At 42.4% G+C, this 20,425-nt stretch overlaps 1 protein-coding gene and 1 pseudogene across 5 annotated transcripts in view; both read right to left on the minus strand.

The window, feature by feature from the left end:
• The window catches only part of LOC132694622 (uncharacterized), a 205,100-nt gene that overhangs the window by 66,570 nt on the left and 118,105 nt on the right, over nt 1–20,425 (minus strand). The window contains exon 1 of one of the 5 annotated variants that reach the window (XR_014137934.1): nt 3,855–4,912. The exons of 1 other annotated variant lie outside the window; for it this stretch is intronic. Coding sequence is in view for 1 of the 4 variants with exons in the window: in XM_081796126.1 (XP_081652252.1) it covers nt 3,855–3,868 (14 nt within the window). In the remaining 3 variants the exon portion in view is untranslated. Of the gene's footprint in view, nt 1–3,854; nt 5,051–20,425 lie in introns of those variants that run through there. 3 more of the 5 variants (XR_014137932.1, XR_014137933.1, XM_081796126.1) reach the window with 3 other exon arrangements.
• Nucleotides 15,710–18,100, minus strand: LOC145712424 (cationic amino acid transporter 3 pseudogene; annotated as a pseudogene).

The raw sequence follows: 20,425 nt of genomic DNA on the forward strand, positions 1-20,425 counted from the left end.
CAGTGGACACACCAATCTGTCACCTATTAATTGCAGGATTTCTTATTCTTCAACACAGGCCACAAAATTGGTAACAGCATCAGGCTAAGGCTTTGGTATATACAAGTTGGTGCAAAAGGGTATAGAGTCCCAGGACTGGAAATAATCTTAAGAAGTCATTTCAAATACCCCCCGCCTCTAAGAGGATCACCATACCCACCCACCTCGAAGGCAGTCTTCTTTCCTCTTCCCAAATACAGAAGTAATTTGCCTTTCTCAGACTGTCCATTCCCAGCTATAGTCACACAATGATGTAAAATGCCCCCTGCGTGTTCTAGGTTTTACCTTTAGGAAGCACCTAATCTAAGTTTTCTTATGGAATGTAAATATCTATATTAACTTCCGTCAAAATGCTTACTAAGCAACAAAGCAGTGAATACAAACCAACAAAAAGGCTTGAAAAGAGGAAGAACCAAGAACTATTCAAAGACAGAAGAAGTTAGTTAGAGAAGGCTTCCAGGAAGAGGGAGTATGAAGCTGGTTTGGAGAAACAAGGGGCAGAAAGGAGAAAGAGATGAAGATATGCCAGCCTGATGGAGAAGGGGAAGTGTGTGAGGGATGTTTCAGAGGCCAGGAAGCAGCTTGAATCAGCTGACGTACACCATAGGGAGGGACAGAAAAGAACTGAGTAGAAGGAAGTTGACAGTAGAGTCTTGCAAGTAAAACTAGAGTCTGAATGTGACAAGCAGTAGCATGGTGTAGTATTAGGAGTCTTGAAGTATGAGTCAAAAGACATGGGTTCCAGTCCTGGATCTACTACCATCTCAGGTACTATAGGTCTTAGTCTTCTCATGTATAAAATAAGACCGTTGGACAATAAACACATGAAAAGATGCTCAACATCACTCATCATCAGAGAAATGCAAATTAAAACCACAATGAGCTATCACACCTATCAGATTGGCTAAAATAGAAAACACAGTAATCAAGAGGTGGTGGTGAGGATGCGGATACTAAGGAACCCCTCAAGCACTATTGGTAGGAATGCAAACTGATGCAGCCACTGTGAAAAACAGTATGGGGGGGGGGGTCCTCAAAAAATTAAAATAGAACTACCCTGTGATCCAGTAATTCCACTAGTGGGTATTTACCCAAAGAATACAAAAACACTAATTTGAAAAGATGTACACAGCCCTATGTTTATTGCAGCTTTACTCACAATAGCCAAATTATGGAAACAGCCCATGTCCGTTGATAGATGAATGGATAGAGAAGATGTAGTGTGTACGTGTGTGTATGTGTGTGTGTATTTAATGGAATATTATATATAGAATAGAATATTATTCAGCCATAACAATGAGATCTTGCCATTTGCAACAGCATGGATGGATCTAGAGAATATATTGCTAAATAATTTTTCAGAAAAAGACAAATACCATGTATTTTCACACATGTGGAATTTAAGAAACAAACGAATAAAGACAAAAAGACAAACAAAAAAGGAAACCACTTTATTAACTATAGAAAACAAACTGATGGTTACTAGATGGGAGGTGGATGGAGGGGATGGGTGAAGTAGGTGAAAGGGATTAAGAGTACACTTATCTTGATTATCACTGAGTAATGTATAGAATTGTTAAATCACTGTATTTTACATCTGAAGCTAATACTGTATGTTAACTATATTAGAATTAAAAAAAAAAAAAAAAGACCATTGGATCAGAAGACCTAGAGAGTCCCTTGTAGTTCCAAAACTCAGTGCTAAGGTACCAGAGACAATACGGACTGCCATAGTTGTTCTTCCACAAATCCATTTAATATTTTTCCCTTATATAAAACAAGTTTAAGTTCCCTTCATCCCTGCGACTGAATTACAACTTGAGTTTATTTACAATGTCAAAGATTAATCCTCTAAACTTGGCAAGCTCACTGGTTGAGCAGCAAGGAAATATCTCTACAGAAAGAACAGAGTCTGTAAATTCTTGGTCAGTTACGTAGGACCATTACTAAATTATTTTAAAAAGATTGTGCGTCTACACTCTCACTTCTCTCTCTGTCAGATGATTTGCTTCCTGAACTAGGAAGGCTGTCCAGGCAGGGACCTTAAAAAGTTTGATATATTCCAGATCCTTTAACTGCTGGGATTTTAGATGATAAACTGCACAGTGGAACTGAATCAACCTATTCACAGACTACAATGGGGCAAGACAGTAAGTTATTGATATCGCCCCTTCAAAGCATTCTACATAGCGTAACACTTCAACGGGCTTTAATTAAGGAAGTGTCAGCTTTCCCATGCTTCTGCCTCAGGATTTATGGTGGATTTTAAATGTTGATTTTTCTGTCTACCACCCTAGGCTGCAAGCTCCCTGGTGACTTGTACATCTTCAAATAAGACCTAGTATAGTGACTAGTACCTGGTTGGTACTTGTATATTTGTTCAGTGCATGAATGCATAAAGAAATGGGAACCTAATTGAGAAAGACGTTGTAGTGTCTAGGCTTAGTCATATGCTACACAATCACTCACTCCCTTCTGCCTCCTGGGCCAATAACTTAGCTTAGTCATATGCTACACAGTCACTCACTCCACTCCCTTCTGCCTTCCTGGGCCAATGGCACCTCTTGCATCAGAATCAGAGATCTACCCTTCATCCCCGTACCTCATGCACACCTCCATCATAAAGCTCTGATCATGCTGTAGTTAGAAATGCTGGGTTACTTATCTATCTTCCCACCAACCTGAAGCCACCTAAAAGGTAGAGACCTTGTCTTATTCATTTTTGCCTTCCTTGTCTGCAGTAGTAGCTAATATAAATAAGTATATTTGTTGACTGAATCCAAGAAGCAAGAAGCTTATATTTCCAGTGTTATGACCAAAGAAAGAACCCTTTAGTATATCAAAGGTCAATCTCTTTGACAAAAGATATACCCATAACATTGTGCCTACTTGACCAAAGGAGAGGCTTGCAGAAGCAATCACATGGATATTCTAAGCCTCTAAACATGTTTCAGAAAGACAAGCATCGTCTACACAGATCAAATTATCTAGGTAACTATTCACCTCTAGCACCTGGGGTTATTATGAATTCAAGCTCTCAGTTGCACTATGAGGGGTGTGGAATAAAGCAAAAAATGCAAATGCAGGCTCTGTCATCAGAGATGCCCTGACTGAAACACATCAGTGAGAATGAACAGAAAGAAGCTGAAAAGCATTAATGCTGTACAATTAGCCAAAGAAAGGCATCAGACAAGGTAAGGCTCTGGGGTACTTGGCTTGGGAAATGAGCAGGGTAGCTAGTCGTTCATATGTTGACAAACTGTCCTCTTGTTGGCCCAGAAGAGCTTCTGAGGTGTAGTGAAGAAAGCACAGGCTGCTAGAAGGCTGAGAAAAAGACTGTTTGATAGTTTGGGGGAAATCAAACTACTGAAGTGCAGTATGAAAGAATGTTCATATTTTCACATATGTCTTACAGGGGAAGACGAAATAGACCAAAAAGTAATTAAACGAGGTGGACCAAGGAGAGAGGGTGGTGAGACAGGAAGATCTTGGGCCTGACTCATGGTGTGTTATGAAATTTTTACAAAAGCATAGGGGATCACTGAGAGAGATTGAATATAAGCTAACTAATCGATTGGAAGACTAAGATGACAAGACTGGGTGACCTATAGTGGGATCTATGCTCCTGAGTTGCTCTACATCTCCATCTTACCCATGTCTAGACAAGGGCCATTTCCTCTAAGAATGACCTCCCCCTCTGCACATATGCTTCTTCCAGGAAGCTTTTCAGAACCAACAACCCCCCTAAATGCCCTTCCCTGCACATAGATATTTGGAGGTTGGCCAAGTTATGTACTACTCATTCATTTGCTGACCTGCTGCCACTCATCGTCTACCTCTGGAGATTTGCAGTCTGTCTCTTCTCAGTAGAAGGGCTTCTGGAATAGAAATCATCTTCTCCTTTGTGAGTTTTGCTCCCAGAAGTTGTTCATGGTAGAAAAGCACAATCTGAAGAAGACAGTCATCAGATGGCTCCATTCCCCACATCACAGAGTCTACAGTGCATTCCTCCCCACACTAAAGTTATGGAGTGGCAGTTATGGCTCTCCCTGTAAAATGTCATTGTAATTACAAAAAAATGTTTATGGCTCTTTACACCATTCAGGCAAAGCCTCTGTCTGCCCTGATGGGCAGGGATTTTAGATCCTGTTCTCCATAAGGATGTCTAGATAACCCCAGAGGTAGATGTGTTAATGCCTAATTGGTCATTGTTATCGAATCTGTTTCAGACAGTGGGACTGGACAGTCCTGACTGATAAGGGAGGGCAGCAAACAGCTCCGGAGGAGGGCGGCAGGGGATCACTGTAGTGAGCTCTCTTTCTACACTGCCCCCTCTGCCAGTCACTGTTCCTTTGCACAAGGCTCCTAACAGCAGTAGATTCCACAGTCTCTTAGAGTGAACCCCATCAACTTCCCAGCAAAGCAGTGCTTCTCCTAGTCTACCCCTAATCTCTCAGTCCAAAAGTCCCAGTTGCTTCTGCGCTGGCCTCAGGGAAGGCTAAGGTTCTCCTTTTCTTGAGCTTCAACACCTTAAATCCCCTGGTCAGTATTCTCTCTCCCCTCTACTTCTTCTGTCTTCCTCTCCATTTCTGACCTTTCTCTTCTCCATACCAATCACAACTTTCTTATTTATATCTTCTTTTCAAAGCCATGTGACTTAAACACACACACACACACACACACTTTTCTAGAACCCTTAACCATTGTAACGAATATCACTTAATTCAGAGTGGGTAAAGCATATCATTCGAACATTCATCACTTTTGCCAGAAAACAGTGCACATAGACCCCAAGGACCTATGACTGGGAGGGCCATACTGGGAGGGATGTAAGTGAAGAAGATGGCACTATTTGTAATTTGTGGCTTTAAAATCAAGGTAAAAGAGGAGCGCCTGAGTAGCTCAGTCGGTTAGGCATCCTACTTCAGCTCAGGGTTTGATGTCATGATTCTTGAGTTCAAGCCCCATGTTGGGCTCTGTGCTGACAGATCAGAGCCTGGAGCCTGCTTCAGATTCTGTGTCTTCCTCACTCTCTGCTCCTCCCCCACTTGTGCTCTGTCTCTCAAAAATAAATAATCATTAAAAAAAAAAAAGCAAGGTAAAAGAAGACTATTTGTGGTTAAGTGAGATTTTTAAGATTTTAGAATACCTGAAATCTTCATTTCAGACTTTCTTTTAAATGTTTATTTATATTTTGAGAGAGATACGGTGTGAGCAGGGGAGGGGCAGAGAGAGGGAGACAAGATCTTAAGTAGGCTCTGCACTTGCCCATTGAGTAATTCTGGAGGTCAGAAACAGAAATGAGGGAAACATCTTTTAAAGGAGATGGAAAGTAGCTGAAGAAATACTTCCTGGATCAAGAGAGTCTGAGGAGGATAGTTCTGGGAAACTGAAGTCTTAAGAGTAGCACTGGATGGCAAACCAAGGAAGGGCTGGTCTTCATTTTCCTGGATATCAAAAGAGGCAACATCAGTTTTCCTGCAGAAGTAGCCTACGTACAAAGCCTGAATTCAGACCCATAGTGTGTACATCAGAATGTGATTTCTATTTATCACCAAACCTACTTTCTGCCCCACATTAGAGCCTCCATAACACCACGCCAAGAGCTATGTGGATCAAGTAAATAAAAACATCCCAACCTACCTCTCCATTTCCACAGACATCGCTACACTGGAATGAAGCCAAAATCATTTTGAATGGCTCTTTCTGATACAGACCACAGTTGGCTGGGTCATTAGACAATCTCAGAAAATCCTATACTCCACTCCTTTTTGCTTCTACACTTACCACAACAAAGGTTTAAAGGGCCTTTGCCTGGTGGCATATGTAGCTTGTATAGAGTCAAACCCACACTAGAAAATATACTTTAAAATAAGGGCATTTTTGTTGACAGCTTGAAAATGCATAAATGGACAAGACTGTATACCTGTCCGGCTTGCTTTTGATGACCCAAAGTCAAATCACCACTGATTGACCTGGTGGCTACTGCTGGAATTTCAGGTACAGGTACCTTCAAGAAAAATTCCTGTAGTGTGCTAACTTTAATATTCCAAAACTGAATGAAGACAGTAGAGTCATTTAGTGGCTTAACCTATGGACTTGGAAGAAGATGACTCCTTGAGTATCAAACTCACCAATTACTTAGGAAAACACATGACTGGAGGAAAGAGATGGGATTCAGGTGATAGCTCCCCAGTTTGCCTGTGGAACCAAAGCCCAGGAGTTCCCTCCAAATCCAAAGAACCCCAGACTTGTCCCACTCCTAAAGATTTCCATCTCCAAAGTTCTGCAATCAGAAGAAATATTAGATATATACTCATATTTTTATTTAGTATACTCCTCAAGGTCATTTCTATATTCCTCTGCCCCTAAAAAGAACCTGCCCCTATATTCCAACTTCAATTCTCCCAGACTGTAAAAAGAAGACATCCATTTCTCCAAAATCAGGGTCAACCTCCAAGAGGTGAGGGGTGCAGGGGAAAGACACTCATTAGCAAGTTGCAGGTGGTGTTTCCAGAGTATTTATTATCTGCTGGTTCCAAAGATTCCCTGAGCCTGCACACAGAGCCATTGCTCAGAGGCTGCAAAGTCTGAGACAGACGACACATAACCCAGGCATGAAATCCACCTCCTCCTCCTGAGGAGCTGGAGGCAATCTCAGGGATAGGAGCCACCCTCCTCTTGGGAGAGTCCTCTGGTTCCGAAAAGTGTTGGGGAAGGTACAAAATACAGGGGATATTAGATCAGTGAGGAGCAGGCTCTCCTAAGGAAGAGAAGGGCTCCAAAGGTGTGCAAGCACAGGAGGTCCCAGAACAATGTGTGAGATAGGAGAAAATGAGGTCAGGGTTACAGGCTGGGGCAGGTTGGGGAAGAGGGAGGCCCAGAGATGTAATCAGCTGCTGCATGGGGGAAACACTGATGCCAGAACATACGTTGTGGCAAGAATGAACCTCCAGAGATACCGAGTGATTAAAAGTTTTTTAGCAGAGGAGCAGAGGGGGGTGGTCATCAGTAACACCCTACATTGAGATGTACTGCTACAGGATAAGTGGTCTATTACTAGCATAAAGCAGACTGCAAGGGAAAAGACTAGTGTATAGACTAGTAGGACTCTTCAAGGCAACATTTGGCCATATATCCCTTTGCTGAGAGAAGCCCAACCATCTCAGAAAGTGAAAATTTGAAGTCTTGTTCCATTAACTCTTTCTTTAAGAAAGTAACTTGAGAGTTCACTATCCCCTAGGAGGTCCATATCCTGAAATCTTAGCTCTCAGTCCATATTTTTGGTCTGACTTCATCCTATGTGCACACCTCACTAAAACAAGGGAGCTTGTTTGGAGGTGTGGCAGGGAAGACTGCTCCTGTCTAGCCCAAGAAAAAATTTCTAACAAAAGAAAAGCACTTCTCTGTCTCTCTCTGTCTCTCTGTCTCTCTGTCTCTCTGTCTCTCTGTCTCTCTCTTATGTAGCTGCAAGAGGGATGGAATTGAAAGGGATAGGGAGGTAGGGACTCCCGTCCAGTCAACTCTGGATGTTGATGCAGTGAGAGATGCCATAACACCTGATGGCAGGGCAGCAGAAAAGGAGGTCTGGAAGGAAGGTCAGAATGACCTCTAAACTAAAGGAGCTGGTCATGTTGTGTTTACTGTTGGGAAGTCCTTTACTAAGTTTAACCTCAGCACCTCGAGCTTTAAATGATCTCTTTTCCTCTTATTGGAAAAGGAGAAAAGGAAGACACTTCTCTTTCATTTAGTACCCCAGAAACTGGTTGTAAAAGCCCCAAGCCACACTATGAAATCTCTGAGCCCCTTCTAAACTCAGCACTCCTGGGTATTCTTTGCCAAGTAGAAATTTTGAAGACAAGAAACCCATAAGAGTTTATAGACATCCCTCCTTTAAAACATGCACCCACTAAATATCCTTGGAGGGCTCACCCCATAAGAATAACTTAACATAAGCAAATGCTGCAGAACAGCTCACTCCTATTTGTGCCCATACAGAGAGGCCAAATACAAGCTTCTTGCCTTAGATTCACTAAACCTATTTGCAACAGGTTGGGAACTTTCTAACGGTCTGGTCTAAAATGGCCCTAGGAGACTTAAGCCAGGACATCTCTCTGTAGTGACAACTATAGGATCACTGCAGAGAGCAGAGAGCAGGTCTGACCTCCACTGTATCCCCAGACAGTAATGAATGGAAAAAATCTTCTATCCCTGGCTTGCCCCAAACTGTCAACCCCCCTAATAGGATAAGAAATAGCTAAGACCATGATGCAGGATGAATCTCTGAAAGATTCCACTTCTACCCCAGATTGTGAATACTGTACTCTGTGAAAACTGAGAATGGAGAAAAACAGCACAGACAACCAAAACTGTTGATAAATTATATAAAATCCATTTGGCTCTGAAATATATTATATGAAAATTTTATACAACGTATCTGTTATTCAGGCAGACATGAGATCACTTTTCCTTAACCTGTGCCTCCTTGGAGCTGTGTGGGTGAAGGAAGTCTAACGTTACAAATTCCTTGCAAAGATATCCGAGAATTGAAACTAAAAAATTGACCGATGGTCAGTTTCCTACCGTACTCACCATCACTAGACACAGAGAAACTCAGACCTACCATGTACCTATCAGGAGGCCAGGTGGTCAGCAGTCTTCCCCTGCAGAAACACAGGAGGTGAGGGAAATGAAGTATTATTACTAACTCCTGTAGGCTCTGAGAGCCCTGGAAAGTATACTCTCATCTGTTAATAGTGGAATCAATTCTATCCCTCAATTGGTTTCAATTTGACTAATTTATTGGAAGTGGAGAGACTATCAGACCAGACACAGTGGATATTTTCCTAATAGGTATGCGGGACTGTTAACCTCTAGGCTCTGTTAAACTGGTTGCTTTAAAAGCATAGAATCTGTCTTCTTTTTTAAGATAGGTTATAGGAGAATCTGTGCTGAGGCACCAGGCCTGGCAAGATGACTCTCTTCCTTGTTCAGTGGCTTGACTCTTCTTTTCTAGGAGAAGCCAGGTCCAATATCCAGAAGGTGAGGGCTGCAGTGTTATTTTACAAATAAGCCCTTCCTATATCAATGACACTTACTATACCAGAAGCTGGTATTAAGTAAAGCAGTAGTGAAACACATCAAGGGCTTATTGAATATTGATTCCCACTTACATGACAGCAAAATGGCCTAAGAAATCTCTGGATGCTTCAGCCCCTTGATAAACAGGGTGTGTTTTGTTTTATGAATCTGGGATCCAGGCCAGTCACATCTTATAGCTCCACTTACTTTTATTTAATAAAAAGGTATGGCATGAGTGAGGAGGGGGAGTGTGTGGTGTCATGTTGCTTTTCAAGAGGACTTGATCTGTTAGCAAAGCAAGAGGAACAGGAGTTATATATTCTAAGCCTCTAAACATGTTTCAGAAAGACAAGCATCGTCTACACAGATCAAATTATCTAGGTAACTATTCACCTCTAGCACCTGGGGTTATTATGAATTCAAGCTCTCAGTTGCACTATGAGGGGTGTGGAATAAAGCAAAAAATGCAAATGCAGGCTCTGTCATCAGAGATGCCCTGACTGAAACACATCAGTGAGAATGAACAGAAGGAAGCTGAAAAGCATTAATGCTGTACAATTAGGCAAAGAAAGGCATCAGACAAGGTAAGGCTCTGGGGTACTTGGCTTGGGAAATGAGCAGGGTAGCTGGTCGTTCATATTTTGACAAACTGTCCTCTTGTTGGCCCAGAAGAGCTTCTGAGGAAATGCTGAAAAATGGGCCTCCTGAAGTGAAAATAAAATTTGGAACCACCTCTCAACCCCAACCCACCACCTCCATTTCACTATTCTACCATAATTTGGGTCACTTATGTTCTTAAGGATTTGAAAGAAAAGCAACCATATTACAAATGGGTTTATGATGTGCCTTTGAGCTCAACCTGCTCAGCCTGAGTCACTATGAGGTGCTCTGTAGGTGCCATGCATGGATCTCCTTGCTCAGCAGCCAGCAGATGAAAGAACCAGGTGAAAAATGAGGAAAGGCAAACTCTGAAAATGCCCATGCTCAGAGTCCTGGGGAACATGGGACTGTTTTCTGGTTCCACAAGGGAATTGGAGAGAAAAGGGATGTGCCAAACTGATAGAGGATGAAAACAAACTTTGAGAAGAACCTACCAACCATTAAAGTTGGAAACACTCCCAAGAAGATAGTGATGGCTGTCTTAAAAGGCCAGAAAAACAAAGAAACCAATAAAGGACTAAAGTCAAAGGCATGGAAGACACAGACCAAAAAATTGGAAAAAACCCAAAAAGTATAACTTTGGCTAGAGAAGGGGCTACACAACATAACACCAGCACAAAGTGCAAACGTTTCTACCAGGCACAAGCTGTGAAGTAGGCTTGCTTGACAACTGGGAGACATTTCTGACAGGATTGTGGTGTGTGTGTTTTCAGGGTGGGTCAGGGCTGAGAAGGGAGTTTGGAAAACCATTTCTTTGGGTCAGTCTGGAGGAAGATAGTGGAGAAAGGAAAGCTTGTAAATGTCATTCAGTTGTTTGAAACTCATTATGCTGATCCATCCAATGGGGAAGCACCAGATTGTATCCCCCACTGCAACCTATCTATATAGGTAAGCCCAGAAGTAAGGGCTCCAATAAGCTGGCTTCCTACCCTGGGATCCAGGGAAGGCTTCTGGCCCAATCAGCTTCTACCCCTACTCTCTGCCTCCACCTTCTGTAAGTAATGGTGAATCCAGCAGCTGCTCTTAAGTCAGCTTAGGCACAGAGTTTGATGATATTTTCTGACTTAGGGCAGCCTAATGGATTTCTTTTTCAAAATCCATTATCTGTGATCAAGTCATAGCACCCATGTAATCCTCAGGCTCCTCCCTGATCATCATAGCAATCCCCTGGCCTCCAATGATAATACAAGTGATCATATTGTGACGGGGGAGAATTTTTCCTATTATTTATGTCCTCATAGCTAGGTAGTTAAGGGCTTCTTTCTGAAGTTTGCCCCCAATGCCTACTACTATTTAAGAAGCATTTATTTTCTTCAAGGACATTTTTTTGAAGGGACATGGATCTCATAGAAGTAAAAAAAAAAAAAAATGCCATCTACAAATGAGTAAATTGAAAAGAGACCAAAGATTGATACAACCATTAATTATTTAAAATTATCTTTTGAGAAGACTCATAGATAAAATCATGAATGAAAGAGGAGAGAGCACAGCCAACGCCACAGAAATACGAATAATTTGCTGGTTCCGGAAGATGGCGGCGTAGGAGGACGCGGGGCTCACAGCGCGTCCTGCCGATCACTTAGATTCCACCTACACCTGCCTAAAGAACCCAGAAAACCGCCAGAGGATTAGCAGAAGGGAGTCTCCGGAGTCAAGCGCAGACTAGAGGCCCACGGAAGAGGGTAGGAAGGGCGGCGAGGCGGTGCGCGCTCCACGGACTGGCGGGAGGGAGCCGGGGCGGAGGGGCGGCTCGCCGGCCAAGCAGAGCCCCCGAGTCTGGCTGGCAAAAGCGGAGGGGCCGGACGGACTGTGTTCCGACAGCAAGCGCGACTTAGCGTCTGGGAGGTCATAAGTTAACAGCTCTGCTCGGAAAGCGGGAAGGCTGGAGGACAAAGGGAGGGAGACCTGCTGAGCCCCCGGACGGCAGAGCTCAGCTTGGCGGGGAACAAAGGCGCCAGCGCCATCTCCCCCGCCCAATTCAAGAAATTGAATTGGTTATCAAAAATCTCCCAACAAATAAGAGTCCAGGACCAGATGGCTTCCCAGGGGAGTTCTACCAGACGTTTAAAGCAGAGATAATACCTATCCTTCTCAAGCTATTCCAAGAAATAGAAAGGGAAGGAAAACTTCCAGACTCATTCTATGAAGCCAGTATTACTTTGATTCCTAAACCAGACAGAGACCCAGTAAAAAAAGAGAACTACAGGCCAATATCCCTGATGAATATGGATGCAAAAATTCTTAATAAGATACTAGCTAATCGAATTCAACAGCATATAAAAAGAATTATTCACCATGATCAAGTGGGATTCATTCCTGGGATGCAGGGCTGGTTCAACATTCGCAAATCGATCAACGTGATACATCACATTAACAAAAAAAAGAGAAGAACCATATGATCCTGTCAATCGATGCAGAAAAGGCCTTTGACAAAATCCAGCACCCTTTCTTAATAAAAACCCTTGAGAAAGTCGGGATAGAAGGAACATACTTAAAGATCATAAAGGCCATTTATGAAAAGCCCACAGCTAACATCATCCTCAACGGGGAAAAACTGAGAGCTTTTTCCCTGAGATCAGGAACACGACAGGGATGCCCACTGTCACCGCTGCTGTTTAATATAGTGCTGGAAGTTCTAGCATCAGCAATCAGACAACAAAAGGAAATCAAAGGCATCAAAATTGGCAAAGATGAAGTCAAGCTTTCGCTTTTTGCAGATGACATGATATTATACATGGAAAATCCGATAGACTCCACCAAAAGTCTGCTAGAACTGATACATGAATTCAGCAAAGTTGCAGGATACAAAATCAATGTGCAGAAATCAGTTGCATTCTTATACACTAACAATGAAGCAACAGAAAGACAAATGAAGAAACTGATCCCATTCACAATTGCACCAAGTAGCATAAAATACCTAGGAATAAATCTAACCAAAGATGTAAAAGATCTGTATGCTGAAAACTATAGAAAGCTTATGCAGGTAATTGAAGAAGATATAAAGAAATGGAAAGACATTCCCTGCTCATGGATTGGAAGAATAAATATTGTCAAAATGTCAATACTACCCAAAGCTATCTACACATTCAATGCAATCCCAATCAAAATTGCACCAGCATTCTTCTCGAAACTAGAACAAGCAATCCTAAAATTCATATGGAACCACAAAAGGCCCCGAATAGCCAAAGTAATTTTGAAGAAGAAGACCAAAGCAGGAGGCATCACAATCCCAGACTTTAGCCTCTACTACAAAGCTGTCATCATCAAGACAGCATGGTATTGGCATAAAAACAGACACATAGACCAATGGAATAGAATAGAAACCCCAGAACTAGACCCACAAACGTATGGCCAACTCATCTTTGACAAAGCAGGAAAGAACATCCAATGGAAAAAAGACAGTCTCTTTAACAAATGGTGCTGGGAGAACTGGACAGCAACATGCAGAAGGTTGAAACTAGACCACTTTCTCACCCCATTCACAAAAATAAACTCAAAATGGATAAAGGACCTGAATGTGAGACAGGAAACCATCAAAACCTTAGAGGAGAAAGCAGGAAAAGACCTCTCTGACCTCAGCCGTAGCAATCTCTTACTCGGCACATCCCCAAAGGCAAGGGAATTAAAAGCAAAAGTGAATTACTGGGACCTTATGAAGATAAAAAGCTTCTGCACAGCAAAGGAAACAACCAACAAAACTAAAAGGCAAGCAACGGAATGGGAAAAGATATTTGCAAATGACACATCGGACAAAGGGCTAGTATCCAAAATCTATAAAGAGCTCATCAAACTCCACACCCGAAAAACAAATAACCCAGTGAAGAAATGGGCAGAAAACATGAATAGACACTTCTCTAAAGAAGACATCCGGATGGCCAACAGGCACATGAAAAGATGTTCAACGTCGCTCCTTATCAGGGAAATACAAATCAAAACCACACTCAGATACCACCTCACGCCAGTCAGAGTGGCCAAAATGAAGAAATCAGGAGACTATAGATGCTGGAGAGGATGTGGAGAAACAGGAACCCTCTTGCACTGTTGGTGGGAATGCAAATTGGTGCAGCTGCTCTGGAAAGCAGTGTGGAGGTTCCTCAGAAAATTAAAAATAGACCTACCCTATGACCCAGCAATAGCACTGCTAGGAATTTACCCAAGGGATACAGGAGTACTGATGCATAGGGGCACCTGTACCCCAATGTTTATAGCGGCACTCTCAACAATAGCCAAATTATGGAAAGAGCCTAAATGTCCATCAACTGATGAATGGATAAAGAAATTGTGGTTTATATACACAATGGAATACTACGTGGCAATGAGAAAAAATGAAATATGGCCTTTTGTAGCAACATGGATGGAACTGGAGAGTGTGATGCTAAGTGAAATAAGCCATACAGAGAAAGACAGATACCATATGGTTTCACTCTTATGTGGATCCTGAGAAACATAACAGAAACCCATGGGGGAGGGGAAGGAAAAAAAAAAAAAAAAAAAAAAAGAGGTTAGAGTGGGAGAGAGCCAAAGCATTAGAGACTGTTAAAAACTGAGAACAAACTGAGGGTTGATGGGGGGTGGGAGGGAGGGCAGGGTGGGAGGGAGGGCAGGGTGGGTGATGGGTATTGAGGAGGGCACCTTTTGGGATGAGCACTGGGTGTTGTATGGAAACCAATTTGACAGTAAATTTCATATATTAAAAAATAAAAAAAAATAAAATTTAAAAAAAAAAAAAAAAAAAAATCTTGTTCTTCACTATTGGGTCTACAGGAAGGGAAAAACCTACTCCTTGCCCTGAGCAAGATTCTACTCTGATGGAACAGACAGGACAGTCATGAGAACTCAGACATAGTCACACAAAGGCAAAACTAGACATGCCTGGGTACAGTTCTAGATGCTGGGTACAGATCTAGATACTGTTTTAAAGTTCAGCATGGAGAGAAATACTTTGTTAAGGAAGTCTTTCTGAAGATAGTTAAAGGAGTATCACAGTGCTAGCCTGAAAGGAAGGAGAATTTTCTGTACCAAGGAAATGTGTAAGACTCGATTCAATTTAACATGAATTTATTAATGCTGCTTATGTGCCTGGTCCCAGCTGGATGCTCTGGGGGTGTGAACAAGAAACACTCCTTACCTGTCATCTCAAATCAGGAACAATATACAGAAAACAAAGATACACAGATACCTGTGGTATTTCTTTTTTTTTTTTTTAATTTCAGCTTTATTGATTTATAACTGATATATAAAATTGTTAGGTTTTTAACATGTACATTGTGGTGGTGATTTGATAACATAAACATTATGCAATTATTCACTATGATTTCTCCATTGTGAAAGGATTAGTGATGGTATTTTAATCTGATTATTTCATTAAATGAAGGTAAGTGTTCAAAGGGTACCTTGGTTTCTCTCACTTCATCTTTATATGTGGAGGGGCTTCAGCTGGAGCTTTGGTTTTCTGTGCGTGGTCCCTGGACCAGCAGTATCAACAACACCTGGGAACTCCTTAGAAGTACAAGTTCTGGGTCCCACCTAGACCTACTGAATTCCAAAAGCTGGAGGCTGGGCACAGCAATCTGTGTTTCCACAAGCCCTCCAGGTGAGGTGACACCCACTGAAGTTTGAGCACCACTAAGCAAAGGACTATTCCTTGCCTTTCTCCACCCCCTTCACTGTGACTTTAGTGAGTTAAAGATACAGCACTGAGCATTCCCAGCTCAGTCCCTTTCACTTTTTTTCTTGGGTTTCTTCTTTTATCCAAAACCAAATTAGCCACAGGACACATGATATATCTAATAAGGGGTTAATATCTAAAATATATAAAGAACTTACACAACTCAAAACCAAAAGGCCAAATAATCCATTAAAAAGTAGACAGAGAACCTAAATAAATATTTTCCAAAGAAGAGATACTAGATGACAAACAGACACATGAAAATGCTCAGCATCACAAATCATCAGGGAGTATAAATTAGAACTACAATGAGATATCACTTTACACCTGTCAGAATGGCTAAAATAAAAATAAACAAGAAATAACGTGTTAGTGTGGATATGGAGAAAAAGGAACCCTCATGTACTGTTGGTGGGAATGTAAATTGTTGCTGTCATTATGGAAATCAGTATGGAAATTCCTCAGAAAATTAAATATAGAACTACCATATGATCCAGTATTTCTGCTATTGGATATTTACCCAAAGAAAACAAAAACATTTTTTCTAGTTTCTTTTAATAATAACTTGTTTAAAGTCAGTATGCAGTACAGACACAATTGAAAAGTACACAAGTAAAAAAAAAGAAAAAAATTGGAGAAGACACATTCTTCACTACACAATACACACAGAGCTCTTTCCCCTACCACCATTCCATGGAGGCCCAGGTTTCCATGTGCTCAGGAGTACTCTCCATATTATGCAGGGGGACCTGACTGCACTCACGTGTGATGATGCCAAGCCAAATCTGTACTGGCACTAATGAGTTCAAGGTGTACACTTCTGACCTTAATTGAAGTGGGATTAATTGACCAGGCTGTGCTGGATCCCATAGCTGAAGTAGATAGCAAACCCAATCAGCATCCAGACACCAAACAGGGCCCAGGTGTCAGCTGTCATCTGCATCATAAGGCAAACATTCACAAAGATGGTCAGTAGTGGGAGGAGAGGCAGAGCAGGGACCTTAAAGTAAAGGGGACTGGAGTTCTGCGGCTGTCTCCAGATGACCCCAGTGATCCCAATGATGAGCACCAGGAGCACCACAACCACTGAAATCCACACTGGGTCTCCAGAAAGCAGAACTGGCCACTGGGCCAGCACCAGGCAAAGAAGAGTGAGCAGCAGAACAAGCAGTGAGGAGCAAACATAGACAACCTGGCCAGAGAGTGGAGTGGGGGTGGAGCCGCCTGGAAAAAGTAGTCCCTGTAGAGTCAGCTTCTCTGCTGCAGGTCCATTCTCCTCCTGCACCTCTGCTTCATTTCCTCCAGTCCTCCTCTGAGGCTGATACCTGATGATGAGAACACAAGTAGCCAGCAAAGAGTAAGCTAGCAGGGCCCCAACTGACATGAGGTCCACAAGATCAGTGAGTCTAAAGAAGAAGGCCATGATGGCTGCAATAATGCTCAACATCACAGTGGCCACGATGGGGGTGTCTGTGCCAGTTTGGATCCTGGCAAGGACAGGGAACAGGAGCCCATCCTGTGTCATCATGTATATCAGATTACGTATGGGGAACATAAAGCCAAAGATGCTGATGGAAAGACTACAGAGGAATCCAAAAGTTACAACATAGCAGGCATGGGCCCAGCCAACATGGAGAAATGCCTCAGGCAAGGTGCTCCCAGGTTGGAGCTGGTAGTAAGGCACCATAAGTGTAAGTGCTGAAGAGACACCAAAATACATCAAAAAGCAGATGAACAGTGAAATAACAATGCCCATGGGGACAGAATACTGGGGATTTCGGGCTTCTTCGACTCTGGTAACAATAATAGTGAAACCTATAAATGAGTAGAAACAGGTAGCTGCTCCACGGAGAATCCCCTTGAAGCCAAAAGGCACAAATCCTCCATAGCCCAGAGGGCCTAAGCTTGAGGTGTCATTGAGTCCAGCCTTTACGTAGTCCTCTTCTGTGAGCTTCCAGTTGTGCAGGTCCCCCTTAATGAAGCCAGCAATGATGACAAAACTGAGGGTCAAAAGTTTCACCAATATGACCACTTTGGAAACCAGGAAAATCCAACTACTCCTCAGAATCAACAATTCCATGAGCAACAACACAAGGCCCACAACAATGAATCCTAGAATTTCTCCAAGGACCTGAGAAACATTTGGTGAGATGCTCTCATGCAGGGTCTGAGATATCTGGTTCCCAAGCAGATTGTCGAAAGCTAAGGTCCAAGCCCGGGCCACAGTGGCTGTATGAGCAACAAAGAAGATGATGAGGTTCCAGCCAGTGATGAAAGCCCAGAGTTCACCTAGAGTGACGTAGCTGTAGAGATATGAAGAGCCAGAATAGGAAACCTGGACACCAAACTCTGCATAGCACAGCCCAGACAACACAGAAGATAGGCCGGCCACCAACAAGCAGATCACGATGGATGGTCCTGCTTTATCTCTAGCCACCTCACCAGGCAGTATATATATACCTACACCCACTGTGCAGCTCACACCCAGGGCCACTAAATCTAGGGTGGTCAGTCTTCTGTCAGGGCCCATATCGGCCGCGTATTCCTTCAGCATATGTCTGCGTACCAGCTTTTGACCAAATCTGCGAAGTGCCAGACACAACATTCTAGCTGGAATTGAAGAGGATTCTGGGATCAGAGAGCTGCAGCAAGTTCAGGTGCCATGAGTCTGGGATCAGGTTTGATGAGGCTGAGTTAAACTGAGTTGGGTTGGGGCTGCCAGGTTCCATTGCTCAGGCTTCACAGCTACTGCTTCATATTTTTTCTTCTATGTGCTATCCCTCCTTAAAGCCTAGAAAAACAATAAATATTTACTGAACAAAGGTGTTCAACCAACCGACCAAAGCTCAGAAATCCCTTGTCACTTGTTGCAGCACAAATATCACAGAAACTGACACAAAAGACATCATAGAAAAATCAACCCTGCTTTCTCCTCCCAGAAAAAAGGGTTGAATACCTCCCAACATTCTCCCTTTTTACACACCACATGATATCTTCCCATTTGGGTTCCCCTAACTGATGTAGCTTCATGTACTAATTAAGCTGTAAGACACAAGAAGGAATGCATATAATGTGCAATAATCCACACGTGGGATGTTTGCGTGGTGCTTGAGTTCGAGTTATGACACATTAATTATAGACTAGTGGACCTTGTTGCAATTACAGAACCATTTTTTAAAATATCATCTGAATTTAAAATACAAATTTGGTCTCCTGGTCTTTAAACTCTTAGCCCTGAAATCAGTAGCAAGTTTGGATGTCACTTTGGTTCCCTTTCTCCTCATTCTGCATCAACTGTTTAGTTGTACTGATGGCAAAGAAAGTACAGTCCAACCCTTCCCTTTATACACCTAGGCCCACAGGACACTGCAAAAAGGGAGGAAGAGGGAGAAAGAGGCAAGGCCTTCATAACTACCTGCAAGAAGAAAAAGAACAGGCTGTCTGATAAGAAAACACTGGAGAAATAGGTGCAGCATTCAACCAAAGGTCCATTACTAAGAAGGGAGAAGAGCCAAAACAGCCTTTGTGTGTGTGTGTGTGTGTGTGTGTGTGTGTGCATGCATTCTGACCTTAAATGAACTTTACCCATAGCAACCAGGAAAAAGTTCACTACGGTTGTATGTCTACAATTGTGAAAGTGTGATGTGTAGAGAGGAAAGAAGTAGCTCACAATCAAAACAATTCCTTCTGTCTCCTCCTGTCTGACTTCTAGGAGAGAAGATGAGCTCACTTCTGCAGACAGTCTCCTCACTGGCTACCCTGTGCTCAATAAACACCCTGCACCATCTGTGATGTCAGCTTCCAGCAGCCTGGAGACCGGGAGAGCAGCAAGCTGCCCTGCTTTATAAGCTTGTATTAAAATACTCACTTGGAACTCCATACTAATTTTTCACAAAGAGTTATTTTTAACTCATTCATACCATGGTCTGAATATAACAAATATACATTCTTAATGAATGAACGCTGCATGTGGTTCTTCTTTTCCCCTACTCCCTTGCTGCTGTTCAAATGATCAGCTCCACAAGGAAAACAAAGCTTTGGATGAACAATTGACAACAATGCCCCGAAAAAGGCTCTGGAGAACAGAGGGAAAAAAGTCACATAGCCCACGCTCTCCTCCATATTCGGGCTTTAGTTTTGAAAGAATTTAAAGAAATGTCAGAGGCTTCTAAAGAGAGAAAGGTCAAGTTAAAATTGAAAAGTCTTCTCTGTAGATGATCAAAAGGAACGCTTGGGTTACAGTTCAGACCTTCTGTTTACAAATCCATCTAGGTTCCTTATTTGCCACCCACCAGTTCCAATGTTATGATTTACTAACGAGCATGCAAGATAGATAAGGAGAATAACTTCTTAATTCATGGAATATTTTCTGCTCTATGAATGTGATTGATGTACCCACCCCCCGCCCCCACCAACGCCAGGCTTCAGACCCTTCACTGATGCCCCACTGCCCTTCCTTCCTAGTCCTTCCTTCCCTTCATCATCTGACCCGTGATTATTTCTCTAGCCTTATTCCTTGGTGCTAAATACTTGTGGGGCCTAGGGTTACTGAGTTAGACCACACATTGAAAATTCAAGGCTCAAATACAACAACAACAACAACAACAACAACAACAACAATCACAACTACAACAACAACAATGACAATAGTATCTTTACCTGCAGATGTCTCATCTTATTTCTGGAAGAGGTAGTGATGGGTACTACAGTGGTGTGAGCAATAAACATTATGTCAGAAATTTTGAATTTGAGCCCTGGTTCTGCTTGACTACATAAACTAGGGTAATTTGCTTAATCTCTCTAAGCCTCAGTTTCCGCATCTACAAGGAAATTTACTTGACTTCTCTTACTGAACCAATGTGAGAATTGGATAAGAAGATACAAACTATCACACACTCCTGGTGGGAGTGTAACTGGGGTCACCATTCTGAAGCACAGTCTTAGTGGAATTAAGAATGCACACACCCTCTCACCCCA

Source organism: Panthera onca, chromosome B4 (assembly GCF_046562875.1).
Source record: "Panthera onca isolate mPanOnc1 chromosome B4, mPanOnc1 haplotype 2, whole genome shotgun sequence".
Lineage (NCBI taxonomy): Eukaryota > Metazoa > Chordata > Mammalia > Carnivora > Felidae > Panthera > Panthera onca.